The sequence below is a fragment of the Amblyomma maculatum genome, chromosome 5 (assembly GCF_055883805.1).
Source record: "Amblyomma maculatum isolate TAMU_Amacu chromosome 5, ASM5588380v1, whole genome shotgun sequence".
Taxonomy (NCBI): domain Eukaryota; kingdom Metazoa; phylum Arthropoda; class Arachnida; order Ixodida; family Ixodidae; genus Amblyomma; species Amblyomma maculatum.
The window spans coordinates 134,999,520-135,012,925 of NC_139348.1; the positions used below are offsets into that span (position 1 = coordinate 134,999,520).

Genomic DNA, 13,406 nt, shown 5'->3' on the forward strand with positions numbered 1-13,406 from the left:
TCGCGATCTGGTGTACTTTGCCCCAACTGATGTGTTGTGCAGTTACATGCGCGCCGTATAGATGATTCCAGCTAAACCGACGAGTCCTTGCAGTTCAAATTTCGCGCAAAATATTTGGTCGTCAGTATTTTTTTTTTTTATGGCAAATTTGTTACTGGAGGTACATGCCTGATTCGATCCGAAAACGTGGCGACGGCGAAGCAAATTAGGCTGCTGTCCCAACGATCACACCGGTGGCGCCATCTCGTTTTGTTTGCAGTAACACTGCCGCAGAGATTCGACGAAGGAAGGTAGGCAGGCGGAATTGTTTTGTGGACGGTTTGACGAGCTTTATCAACTGGTTTTAGATCAGCGATCAACATTCGGCCTAAGCTGCACTAAACTGCACTGAATTTGAAAAGTTTTGTTTGTGTATTGCAATAAATGTTTGCGAGCTCGGAACGCAACGAGATGGCGCCACCGGCGTCATCGCTGGGAGAACTGCTCGCTTTGCTTCGCTGCTGCCACTGACGATGAGAAAATCCGACTTCTTCTGGTCGAACCATGCAAGTGATTAAGAAACTTGTCAAAAAGCTGACGACCAAATGTCCTTCCTAAGCAAAATTTGATCCTCTAGGGTTAATTAAGCTGAAAGAAGTGGAAGAAGGAAGAAGCTGGCCCGCATGTAATCGCTCAACACGCTTTATAAATTGTCAACGCGCAAATTATACTGCTCGAGCGCCATCAGCTGGGGCAGCCTATACATCAGATCTTTTTTGCTTTTTTCCTTCCTCCATCCCTTCCTTCGCTACGTATTTGAGGCGTCCACCGGAAAGTGAGACTGTTACTGCGCCTCTCCTTTCCTCATAAGCAATGTCCTGCTCGACCTCTGCGGCTGTTCTTTTATGTTAAAATATCAATTGGCTTATGGGAAAGGAAAGGCGCATTATTTGTCATACTTCTCCGTGGACGCCTGAACCGCGCCGTTAGGGAAGGGAGGAAGGTGGTAGTGAAAGAGGAAAGGTGTCGTAGTGGAGGGCTCCGGAAAATTCTCGGCTGCTTGGGGATCTTTGACGTGCCCTGACATCGCACAGCACACGAGTACGTCTTGCGTTTCGCCTCCATCGAGTCGGGTTCGAACTCGGTACTGTGGTTTAGTAGTCGGGCTCAACCCCCACCGCGGCGCGGGTCTTCCATGTGGGCGGGACTAGCATTTCCATTCACATATCAGGACGCAGATAACCCTCGGCTATACCGTGCTCAGTGGATTGAGCATTTGGCGGATGGATGGAAAAAACTTTATTTGCCACATATTTGAGATGTTCCTGACCCTTAGGGGTCACTTGTGCGCCGTGGTCGATCCTCGGTCCAGGATCAGGATGCCGCACTTCACTGCGTCTATTGTGACTCGACGCTCGTAGCGCTTCCTCGTCCTCGCAGGCCAGCAAGTTCTCCCACTGCATCACACGCGATGGCGTTCAAGTCTGCCTTAGGACAAAAAGCTTAGCTCTGACGTCACGCGTAGAAGCGGAACGTGGCGTCCTGGGTAAAATAATCGCCTTTCCACGTGGGGCCCGCATGGGATGTGCCTTCTCTGCAATGATGCTCTGTGACAGCTTTTATCCGGAGCGCCGTGAACGCCCCGAACGAGGATCGCGCGCGGAGAAAGCATCCGTGGGCGGCCAGCGCAGGTGTGCCGCGGTCACGCTCGCCGCCCCGTGCGCGGCCCCGTCGCACGCGTCATCGATCGCCGCGCACTGCCGAGCCTCCCGTCCCGACCGCGGCTTGCACGCGACACGGCTACGGGAGCGGCCACCCGGCACGCTCATCGCCCGCTTCGCCTGACCGCGCTTCGCCCGAGAACGTTGCGCCTATAGCCGGCCCAGCAGCAGCTGCTGTGATCGGCACAGTGAGGGCGGAGATGGCACCGGGAAAGGAAAGGCAGCCTTGGACACGCGTCGCTCATATTTTGTGGGGGGCCACTTAATGAACAGCCACATGAGTTTTGGAGTGAGCAGCTCGGCACCTGGACGAGAGGCCCAGCAGGCTATGGAATTCACTAGTGCCGTGCTGAGTTGTGTTTGACAGGTACAGCTGTTCAGGCCTTGTTAGGTGCAGAGATAGAAAGGCCCACAGCTTTTAACACCCCACAACCAAACGGCATTCATTAGTTTGGGCGTTCAAATAAAATGAGGTCACATTGTGACCTCATTTTATTAGGTCAGCATAAGCCATAGCAACATGTTCATAATTAAATGTAACTTCACAATTGGTTTGCAGGAAAATGAAGATGCAGAGAGAGAATATCTCTCCCTCTCCTCTTTTCTCTCACTCTCTACACACTCTCCTTTTTTTTTCTTCTTTTTTTTACTTCCTCTTTTCACAATTCTGCATGGTCGACTGAGACCACAGTGGGGACATTTGTTTAAGTAAAATGCAGTATGCACGCATAGATATAAGGAACACATGTCATGTGTCCACCCATGTAGTATGCTTAGTCCTCGCATAATTTATGGTAAGAATGAATGACTTGGTAAATGTAATTGCTCAGCCAGTAGGTGATACCTACAGCTGTATATGCCTATGGTCACATGCATGCTAACTTATGCCCTTTGCAGAGGGCAATATGTAGAGAATTGAGCTAGAGTCACTGGATAAGTTTTCAGAGTACCCCCAAGGTCACTGAGAGGGTCCCCACAAAGTTTGGGAACTGTGCAGCAATTCCCTCGTGCACAAATCTATTTTAATGTTTGCTGTTTCTGTAGTTCGAGTTCAGAAGAATTTTGCAGCGACGCTGGGATTGTAGCATAGCAACCATCAAATGCATGTTATAGTTCTCTGCCAGCATGACGAAGAAGTTTTGAGTCTTCTGTGAGGTCGTCTTGGGCACTCTACAATCTGAGTCTATTTTGCATGTTCAGCCATTGAACATATGTATAAGCATTTTTCCAGTGATGTCTAATTGCTGCATCAAAAGCACATCATCTCTGGCCAGGGACTGAGTTTCGGTTTACTGCTGGTGCTGTTTAGAATGATTCTACTTAGTATTTTGATAAATGGTTTGCTGCTCTGGAGACGGGACTCCTAGGAATGTGATCATGAATATAAATTGATTGTGGTGCTTTTTCTGGCTATGACGACATTGTTTTTAGTAGTAGAAGCTGTGTCATTGATTGCTGAGAATGTTGGATTTAAGTATTTCCCCATCACTTAATTCAGTCTCATGACATCAAAACAAATAACGACCCCATGATCACTGTTTCTAAAACAATAGCAGTGTATGTAGCAAAGCCTCAATCATCCTTAGGGAAAACATTGTCCTGGACACAGCGCAGTTTACTTGCGGTAACTGCATGTGATGGCAGTATCTGTATATAATTATTTTTTTTTAACTTTTTTAACTTTTAAAAGCTTCCTTTTAGTTGGAAGCAGCATTTTTGCCATTGTGATGCGGAATTTCGGTGTTCTTGTGAGGCTTTGCTTCTGTGTTCCACTCATGGTTAAATTCTGTTTGTGCAGGCGTACGAGCGGCGGTTCCCAACATGCCCCATGATCCCGGTGTTCCTGGGCAGTGACACGGTGTCTGAATACAAGAGTGAGGATGGTGCAGAGCACGTGATTGAACGCCGCTGCCGCCTCAATGTGGACGCACCATATCTATTAAAAAAGGTTAGTACTAGCTTCCTATAAATTAAAATCGGCGTGGTTAAAATCGGTGTAGATGTGGGAAGTTGTTGCACATATTGATTTGCTTTGCCATCCTGTGACAGGTCAATACCAGAATGAAAAATGGAATCTGGTGCACCTTATAACAGTGCGTACTGAGCTGAAGCTTAAGTAGTTGATACGTCACCCGCTCTGGCGTTGAAAGACATCATGACTTGTGAAGTCATGTCGCCTCACAATTCTGGCCAAGGAGCAAATTATCGTTAAACGTAATGATCCACAAGACATTACACTGATCATGACATGATATTCGCTTACGACCGCTGAATAATTTCTTTTCTCACCTGTTTCGGTTTCAGTTTCAACAGCCGAGCGATGGCTGTGACGTCAAAGTGAAGCCTTGGTCACGTGAGGAATGAAAAAAAAAATAAAAAACAGCAATTAAATAAAGGAACGATTGTTCCTCTATCATTTGAATTCACCATAACACTAAAACCAGCTTGCCTTAAGAACAGCAATCATAACAAGTGAAGAATCAGCGATCTTATCACTGTTTTTTCATGCCACACATGACCTAGACTTGATTGTGACGTCACAGCCATCTCTCAGCACCTGAAACGGAAATCGGTGGGAAAAGAAAATTCAATTTTAGTTTATTTAGCTGTCGTAGGCAAAAACCACATAGTGGTCCATGCACAGGAATGTGTTATGCGTCATTAGCCAGGAGAAAAATGCCACCGAATTTTGGTGTCTATACTCCTATAAGAGCAGTCTGAAAGTTTATTCTATATTATCGGCCATACCCTTTAAGTTATGGTGGAGACAAGACAAAATTCTCTGGAAACAGCTTAACTGGAGTTTCACAACCCAAGAGCATACAGTAGTGGCACATAGACATATGATAAGAAACATCATGAAATGAAGAGTACAGGACAGCCATATCAACGAGAATAAGACAGCTTTCCTTGACTCAGCCAGTAAGCCAGGTGTTTCTGACATGAACTGATATCAAGGTAGCAAAGATGCATTTCTAGTGAAGTAAAAAAAAAAAAAAAATTACAAGGGTTCAACGCTGCTGAACCAAATATTGAGCGAAGGCATTAGCTGCGGGTGACCGAGCCATCTTCTTCCTTTTTCTTCCACAGCCCACATATAAAGACCTGCTTTAACCAAGCCGTATGAATGTGCCTTAGTGGTCTATAGGGTAACGTGAATGCCAGGGTCCTAGCAGGCTGATTCTGACATAACCGTCCCATGTGAAACTACTTGCAAATGTCTACATTTCGGATATTGATGGCCTTACTTAAGTCATTATTTTCAAGCGTCGGTATGTACTGAGTACCGTAAAGATTGTGCTACAAATTATAACCGCTAGGCTCCTTTGTCTTAGACTTGTCAAGAAGAGTGAGAAAATTATTAGCGTGCTACATTTTCTAATTTAGCTTTATGTGGAAGGGTTATTTTTGGAAGTAGGTAAGAACACTGAACACTAGAACTTTGGGCCCAAAATAAACGTGATCTCAGACAGCCGTTTATGTCAGCGTTGAGGTTTGCATTTTCTTTTTATTGCGAGAGCAATACTACAACATCCAAAGCTAGACCTCGGGTGGCCGCAGCTACGCCGTGAAGAGGCATAGCTACGGTCTCCTCATAAAAATAATTAGCCTGCCATGACATTTGAATTAACGTTACCCCTATGCTATGGGCAGGAGCTGCCAACACGGGTTGCTCCTTTCATATGGGAAGGTGAAATCAGAATCAGCCTGCCAGAACCTTTTGTATTCTCGTTACCCCTACGATACGCAGGCACGTCCATATGGCTTAGTTGAAGCGTGACTTTATGTGTGGGCTAGGAGCTTACGCTCTCGCATCATACCTTTCAAAGATGAGCTTAAGTGTCCCCAATAATGTAGCACCTTACACTGATAGGGCGTAATAGGGGAATAATGTAGCAGGCAAAAGAAGCTTCCGCCGTTGCTTTCGCAATTCAGCTATGGTTAACCAGAGCTAAACCACAACTAATTTTTTGTTCTGAAGCAGATATGCCCTTTTTTTGGTTTGTTTCCAGATCATAGGAGTTGACTTTGTATATTTTATCCAGAAGAACTCTTTAGACAGGCGGCAGCGAATACTTAAGATCGAAGCTTACAACGAGAGCTTTTCAGCACGTGTTGGCATCACTGAAAACTGCACTTATTCGGTGAGTCTTGATGCTTTAGTTGACAATATTTTTTTCTTGCTGCTAAGCCAGTGTATGTTGGAAAATTTTTGTTTCTTACTGAAGATTTTACGGTTCATTTCCACACCCACCTTTTCTTCTGAATTGCCCATGAGACCTTAAAAATTTGGACTCTTTCATAACCTGTATGACTAACAACAAGCTTTCCTATGGACCCTTTTGAAACCTGGTACTGTGCAGAAGTATAGCATTACAAAGAGTTCATCGTTAACAGTGTTTTTGTAATTAGTGGAACTTCATTTTGCTGCAAAAGAACGAATGATATCACTAAAATGACCTTTTTGCGGTAATTAAGCACCATATTTTTGTTTTTTTGCATTTTTGGAGCGTCGATGTCTGCCTTAGATTTCTGGGCCCTTGTCGTGATGCTGTTAATGTAGCTTAAGGGCTTAGTCATTTTGCTTCCCCTTCTGCCCCAACTTACTTGACGTAGTTAATTTCTTATGACCACATGTGTGATGCGGCAGGTGCACCCAGAGAACCCAGACTGGACCTGCTTTGAGCAGAGTGCCTCTCTTGACGTCAAGTCCTTCTTTGGGTTTGAGAGTGCTGTCGAGAAGCTGGCCATGAAGCAGTACTCCCACAACATCTCCAAGGTACATGCCGTCTCAATGGTTCTTACAAAATGCACGGTGGCATAGTTTGGTTAGTTGATATTCATTGTCGACTTGTGGTGGTGAGGCAATTTCGAGTAGAACTGATCAAGGTGCACTTGGTCACTAGCAGTCTTGTTGACTGCACATCAGTACCATGCAGTATGTTGCATTAGAAGATGGCAGCCAGGCAGGAAGACTGTAAGCGAATGCCTCGCTATCCTTTCTAGATTTATTCATCATTAGGGGGGTGGTGAATAGTACTTTTCCCGCATCAGATACGAAGAGTTGTCCCTGTTACCAACTTAAGTAGTGATAGCACTCAGTAAAATATGAATATTTGTTCTAAAAGCGGTTCCGCAGAGGCGGAAACAAAACATTGCTCTCGCAAATCTTAAGCTTAACCAGAGTTAAACCACAGCCAAAGTTTTTTTCTTGTAATCATGTAAAGCCAGCAAGACTGTGAAACATTGAAGCAGCAGTGGCAACGCTGTGGAGAGGTGCTAACTCGTCAAGTTAGAGCTGCAGCTAGTTAAAGATGCAACATTAACCTCCACCAAGGAACCCCAACTCAACTTCAGTATGTAGCGCTATGGGTGTAAATTTGTATACTATGTCGAAAAATTACCTTTTCTTGTTGATAACAAAGGTGAATTGACTGGAGCCACACCTCAGGACATGAGAGGGTGATAGCACGCGTGAGCCGTGGCCTCTGAGTTTGAATATCAGGGCAAGTTTCTTATACTGAATAAACCTCATCTCCATTTTGTTTTTCCTTGTTTTCTGAAAACACAAATTTTTCACTCTTTACTCCTTTACAAGGAGGATGTCTTTGCATCTAGAGTAGGTAAAACTAATTGTTATGACAGTATGTTGCTATGCAATTAAAATGTACAATGTTCGGTTCTGTTTGGAAATATTTTTGTGAGCTCTTATTCAAACTTCTTGTCAATCAGTCCTCCCTACATTGAACTTCAGCAAGTAGTAAAATAACTATTATTAGCTTAAGCAGACAGTACTTCCTACATTCTAATCCTTATACTGTACACTATCAAGCCACATATGTGTGATATTTTAAAGCTTACCGGCATATTATAAAAGGGGTTGAATATTTGAATTCAGCATAAAAAACCTAAGCTTGTGCATTTTCGTTGCCTGTAATCCAAAAATAAATGAATTGCTGAAGCTGAAGAATGAAGCCTAGGGGGCCTTTTACTCTGACCTTTGTGCATGGCCTCACTTCGGATCCTATTTCCATCACGGAAGCAAAGATTGCAAGGAGGTCCTGCCCGGGGCTTTTGTAAATGGCTGCATTTGTAGTCACTGTATTGCAGCAGTGATTGACTTTGCAAAAACATAATACTTGTTAAATTGCAGCCTGCTGTACTTAGAAACACGGGCTGAGACACTTTTATTTTGTCTTTGTTTAAGTCCCATCATAGTATTACTTGTTAAACTATTCTGGGTAAATATACTCTGGCAGCATGTTGACGTAGTAAGTGTGATTTTATTTTTACCTGAGAAAAAAGAGAAAGAGCTTCAACAGATTGACACAGACAGAAAGATGAAAGGAGCCTTATTTCACCTGAGTAAAATTTGTTGGGCTAGTTGGTTCATAGTTCAATGCAATAAAAAGCTGCACTAATAAGACACGGACGAAGGAAAGGTAGGACGCACACAAACTGCGTTTGTGTGCGTCCTACCTTTCCTTCGTCCGTGTCTTATTAGCGCAGCTTTTTATTGCATTGAACTTATTTCACCCTTTTTTTTTTTTTTTTTGCGGTACTTGTTGTGTCGTTCCTTGAAGGCTGACAGATTTGCGCTGGTTCTGAAGTGGCTCCACCCCTTTCGGCATTTGTGCAGGGCAAAGAGATCATCGAGTACTACATCAATGAGCTCCTGAAAGAGAACATCACATACATTCCCCCATTTGAAGACAAGCCAGGCACTGGTGGCAGCGGGGATGCCAAGGCCCCCGCCCTGCGCGAAAGCATGCGCAAGAAGTCCCTGACCGAGAAGGCTGCCCTGCCGGCTGGTGCATCAGAGTCTCTGTCACCACAGGGTCAGTGTTCTAACCCAGAACATTGGTGAAGTCTATTAATGGAATCAGGTTGAGGACTGACATGGCCAAAGTGGCCACAGTGTTGTTTGCCATTGGCCAGAAAGGTCAATGTCTGCTCAAAGTTCACTCTCTCCTGTGACGTGAAAATTCAGCCATTTATTCACCTTCCACTTTTACTGTGTGCATCAGAGTGAGAGTACCGTTTTTAAGTCGAAAGCCTTTCTGGGCTCATGGAAGGAATTCCCGTGCATGAGAGTTGTGCACGAGATTCCGCGAGATGCGTTCTCCTTGTCTAGCGTTCCTGCCATCTGCAAACCCGCTCAAAGAACGCCACGCGACAGGAGCAATAGTGTACCGTCCAAACTCACACTTGCCGGAGAAAGTGTGACAGATACTGCATCTTTCGAAAACAAAACTGGAAGAAAGACTTCAGTCTTAATGGTGTCACTGCTAATATATTGTTACGGACGAGGAAGAACCAGGCAGTGGGCAGGAGAACTCGAGCTAGGCCCACAGCGATTCATTAAATTCATCTCACGGTCACCGGCCATATTCTCTTTGTTCTCTGGTTTGCTGTCCGGTAACAGTACGTTCATGTACTGTCTGGGTGCAAAAATTCGCAATTTGCAAGCGATACGGGAGGCTATTCGTATTTTGTTTTTTTCTTGGCCAGATAAGCTTTTATGACCTCTAGTGCCCGACTAACCCTATGTCACAGTGGTGTACTGTAGCATATAATAATGGGTCTGATGATAAAAAATTGCAATGCTCCTTCAGACGGACGTTGACAGACTGCATACCTTGTCATTTTTGTTCTTTTGTCTGATTTGAGCTCAAAAACATTCTTCTAATCGAAAGCCTGGCTTTGCACCCTGTCGCTGGTACCCGTCGGTGTATATAGCACGATCGAAGTCAGGAATTGGACGAAAGCCGGTCCTTAAAAAGTGCAGGCTGTTGGGAACCCTGGCCAAACTTTTTTCACTAGTATAATTCTTTTCTGGTCTTATTTAGTCCCCCCCCCCCTCCTTCCCTTTCTCCCTTCCTATTCTTTATCAGCAGCCCAAATGGCATCACATCACCACTGGTGTTGACCTGTAGCCGATAGTGAACACGAGGCGGGGCACCACATGAGCCATTGACTAAAAGCAGGAAAAACTGAAATGAATAGTAATTACAATACCACAACTTTAACATTATGCTGGCCCAGGAATTGACAAACGCTACGCCAGCTATGAACGCAGATGCATCATGTACCATTCATTGTTTTTAAAGCTGCACTTCGCAAGAGTACCTTTGAGTAAGGATGTGCACTGTTAAATGTGAAATTGCCTTGGCTTAATGCTCTATATCACATTTGCTTTTTGTTTGTTTTTTTCTGAAGTGTACTTAGCGCACAAACGTCTTGAAATCTTTGAGACTGCATCTTAACATCTCTACATGTGCGTAACTTCTAAATCTGTGCAGTTTCAAGCATGTGTTTGGGTAGCACTCTCAGATTGCAGAAACATCCATTAGTAACATCAGATTCATCTTGGTAAGTTGAGCCGTCTCTAAACTGGAAACTTTGTCCCAGACCACTGAACTTCTGTATGGTCCCAGATGAAAATTTAACAATTTTAAACATTAACTGATAATCTTATGATGATATCATCGAAGTGGCATATTGTCTTGGCCTATTACATCACGAAGGTCTCATTTGCTGCAGGCAAACCGCACCTCAATGCTGGCTGCACTTCTTTCCCCTACAGATGCCAACTTCAAACTGGAGTCGGAGTACATTGAGCGTTGCCTCGGCTCACTCACTCCATACCAGGAATCCTGCTTGGTCATGCTGAAGAAATGGATTGCCGAAGCACACCAAGGAAAAGTATGTGTATCGCTGTTTTGCTTTCTTCAGGCAAGCAAGAAATTTCGTTTGGGTTGCAAAGGCAGGCCTAAAACAGCGAAACTTGTGCGGTGGGGTGAAGTGGAGCTCCCGGGGAAGTTGGCAGAGTGTCAAGTTTTAGACGGTCTTGCGGAGCTAAGTGACAGAGCTGCAGCTCATTCTACTTATTTTCAGAAAAGCTTGTTTCCGGACAGTGAACTAAATTCAAGCACAAAAATGACAAGTTTCTCAGAACGCAATAATAAAAGTAAGTTCTGTACCAAGTATGATTCACTCGCGCCCTTTTGGGGCCTGTTTTGGATAATACGATTGCGAGATAATACGTGTTAATTTTGAATTCTTGTGAAAATCGTATTAGTAAGCTTCCACTGTATTGAGGAACATGGGTACAGTATGTGCTTGTGGCATCCATTGAATCAGGCAGAGGACTTTTGCACACTTTGCTGTCGGATGTCTGAGGGTAGCAGTTTTTTTTTACCCTTCCTCGATCTACATCTCCATTCTTGCACACACAGGTTCCAAGCGACCAGATGCTGGTGAGGTTCCTTCAAGCACAGGACTTCAACTTGGAGAAGGCTCGCGAGATGCTCTGCCAGTCGCTTGTGTGGCGCAAGAAGTACCAGGTGGACCGCATCCTCAGCACCTACGACCTGCCGACGGTGGTCCGCGAGTACTTCCCTGGCGGTTGGCACCACCACGACAAGGACGGCCGCCCCATGTACATCCTCCGCTTGGGCCAGGTCGACATGAAGGGCTTCATCAAGTCCATCGGCGAGCAGGGTCTTGTCAAGCTGACGTTGCATCTCTGTGAGGAGGGCCTCAAGCGCACCGAAGAGGCCACAATCAAGGCCGGCAAGCCAATCAGCGCGTGGACCTGCCTGCTTGACTTGGAAGGGCTCAACATGCGCCACCTGTGGCGTCCCGGCATGCGGGCGCTGCTGCATATCATTGAGATGGTGGAATCCAACTACCCGGAGACCATGGGTCGCTGCCTGGTGGTGCGGGCGCCACGTGTCTTTCCCATCCTCTGGGCCCTGGTGGGAACGTTCATCAATGACAACACGCGCTCCAAGTTCACCTTCTTTGCCGACACTGGGCACACGGCACCGCCGGGCCTTGCTGAGTTTGTCGACCCGTCATACCTGCCCGACTTCCTGGGAGGCGCCTGCCAGGTAAGCAAGCGAGTGAGATTTACAGGTTCAATTCAACATTGCTTTGAACTTCCATATACCGTATGTACTCGTGTAAGAGCCACACTTTTTTTCTGCGATTTTGATGGGGTGTGGCTCTTACACGAGTCAGGCCTATATCTGCATGAAAGTCTTACCATTGCTGTGACTGTCCTAAATAATAATGTAAACACTACTGAGTGACTACACTTTATTTAAGGAACTTCCTCATTGCTGTCGCTTTGGCAGCTATCTGACGAGCTCGTGTCATTGGTGCCTTCCCAGAGGTTTGACCCAGTCCAAAACGAGTTCATCACGCATCCAACCTTTCTCGGGGACACGAACGACAATTCCGTCGAGAAACTTCTCTTTGGGCAGCGTTTTTCTTTTAAAGACCACGTTTGGTGACAACTTTCTGCCATCGTAGTACGGTGATGCACAGCATCACTGTACTACGTTCTAGCATATCAAACCAGACAGGCGTCTGGTCCACGTTCCCTATTTGTGAAAGGTCATAGCCGTGCTCCCTCCGAAGCCCATTCACAAAACGGTGAAACTTCAGTTCATTCTCATATTCATTGGGTAGCTTTTGATACAGTGTTGTTCTGCATCAAATGAAGAGAGTGTTCCGGTTCATGAACCGCTGAAGCCATCCCCTACTTACTTTAATACTTGCAGCGGAATGTCCATGTGGCGAGCAATGGTAACGGCTTTCACGCGGATCATCTCCGTTGATACTGCATAGCCGTTCTTTCTGGTCGTAGTGACGTACTCAACAAGTTCTGTTTCAAGTTCAGGAAACTTGCACTGCTTCTCGCGGAATGATTTGCGATTGCAGTTCGTGCCAGCGATTTATTCTCATCGACTTCGAACTTGCGTCCAGCCGCCCGCTTACCGTGTTCTTCAGCGTAAGCTATGACTTTCAGCTTGAAGGCAGTGGTGTACGGATCCAAATCCTTGCCCATAGTCACTGAGCGGTGAACACAGGTCACAATCCACTGAATAACGCTGCACACAAAAACCACACTACCACCACAGCACTACACAAAGAAATGGCACTGGAGCAAAAACAGATGCTTAAATGCACCGTGTGGCGGAGACTGCGTCGCCACGTGATCTCACAGTACTGATGATGGTAGGGGCTGAAAAGAAGCTAGCGCCATGTAATGAGGACTCTTGAAGGCTAACTTGTGCTAGTGCATGAACTTCTGCATTTGGTTCGAAAACTTTTTTCAAAATTATGGCCCCGAAGTTGGGAGTGCGGCCCTTACAGGGGGGCGGCCCTTACACGAGTATTATATGGTACTCCCCGATAGCAGGCTGCAAAAGAGCTTGCCAAGGTCAGGGAGCTGTTTAAAAGTGACACAGGTTAGCAGGTAATAGTGACAGCTTATGCAGTCATTTATGTGCAGTGATGGATTGTTAATAGAGTGCAGTGGCCTCTTAATGACACGAATCTTGTGCAGGAGATGGTTTGGAACACCCGAATCTGCACATTGTACACAATGCACACCGACCAAGGGAATTTTACCAATTTGTCAAAATTCCTGTTAACCGTGTTCAAGCTTGCAAGATTCTACTGTGGTTTGAATGGCTCTTAGCACAGATACAGCCTTAAAGTTATAGATCTTGTCTGGACCTTAGAGAACACACTCGTGGCAGAAAAATCACGCTGAATGGTTAATTCTACAGATATGCACTAACCGCAGCCTCCAAATACACAGTCATTATTTGCTGTGACTACAAAATAATTTGCTTTGATCTCAAACTTCACAATACCTTTTACAGCATGAGCTCTTATACAGAGCCCACC

At 45.4% G+C, this 13,406-nt stretch overlaps 1 protein-coding gene across 1 annotated transcript in view; it reads left to right on the top strand.

The window, feature by feature from the left end:
* retm (real-time) overlaps positions 1-13,406 on the top strand; it is a 48,446-nt gene that overhangs the window by 23,420 nt on the left and 11,620 nt on the right. Inside the window, exons 2-7 of the mRNA XM_084604401.1 lie at positions 3,499-3,648; positions 5,714-5,845; positions 6,352-6,480; positions 8,341-8,539; positions 10,288-10,406; positions 10,940-11,596. Coding sequence (XP_084460527.1) covers positions 3,499-3,648; positions 5,714-5,845; positions 6,352-6,480; positions 8,341-8,539; positions 10,288-10,406; positions 10,940-11,596 — 1,386 coding nt within the window. The remainder of the gene's footprint in view (positions 1-3,498; positions 3,649-5,713; positions 5,846-6,351; positions 6,481-8,340; positions 8,540-10,287; positions 10,407-10,939; positions 11,597-13,406) is intronic.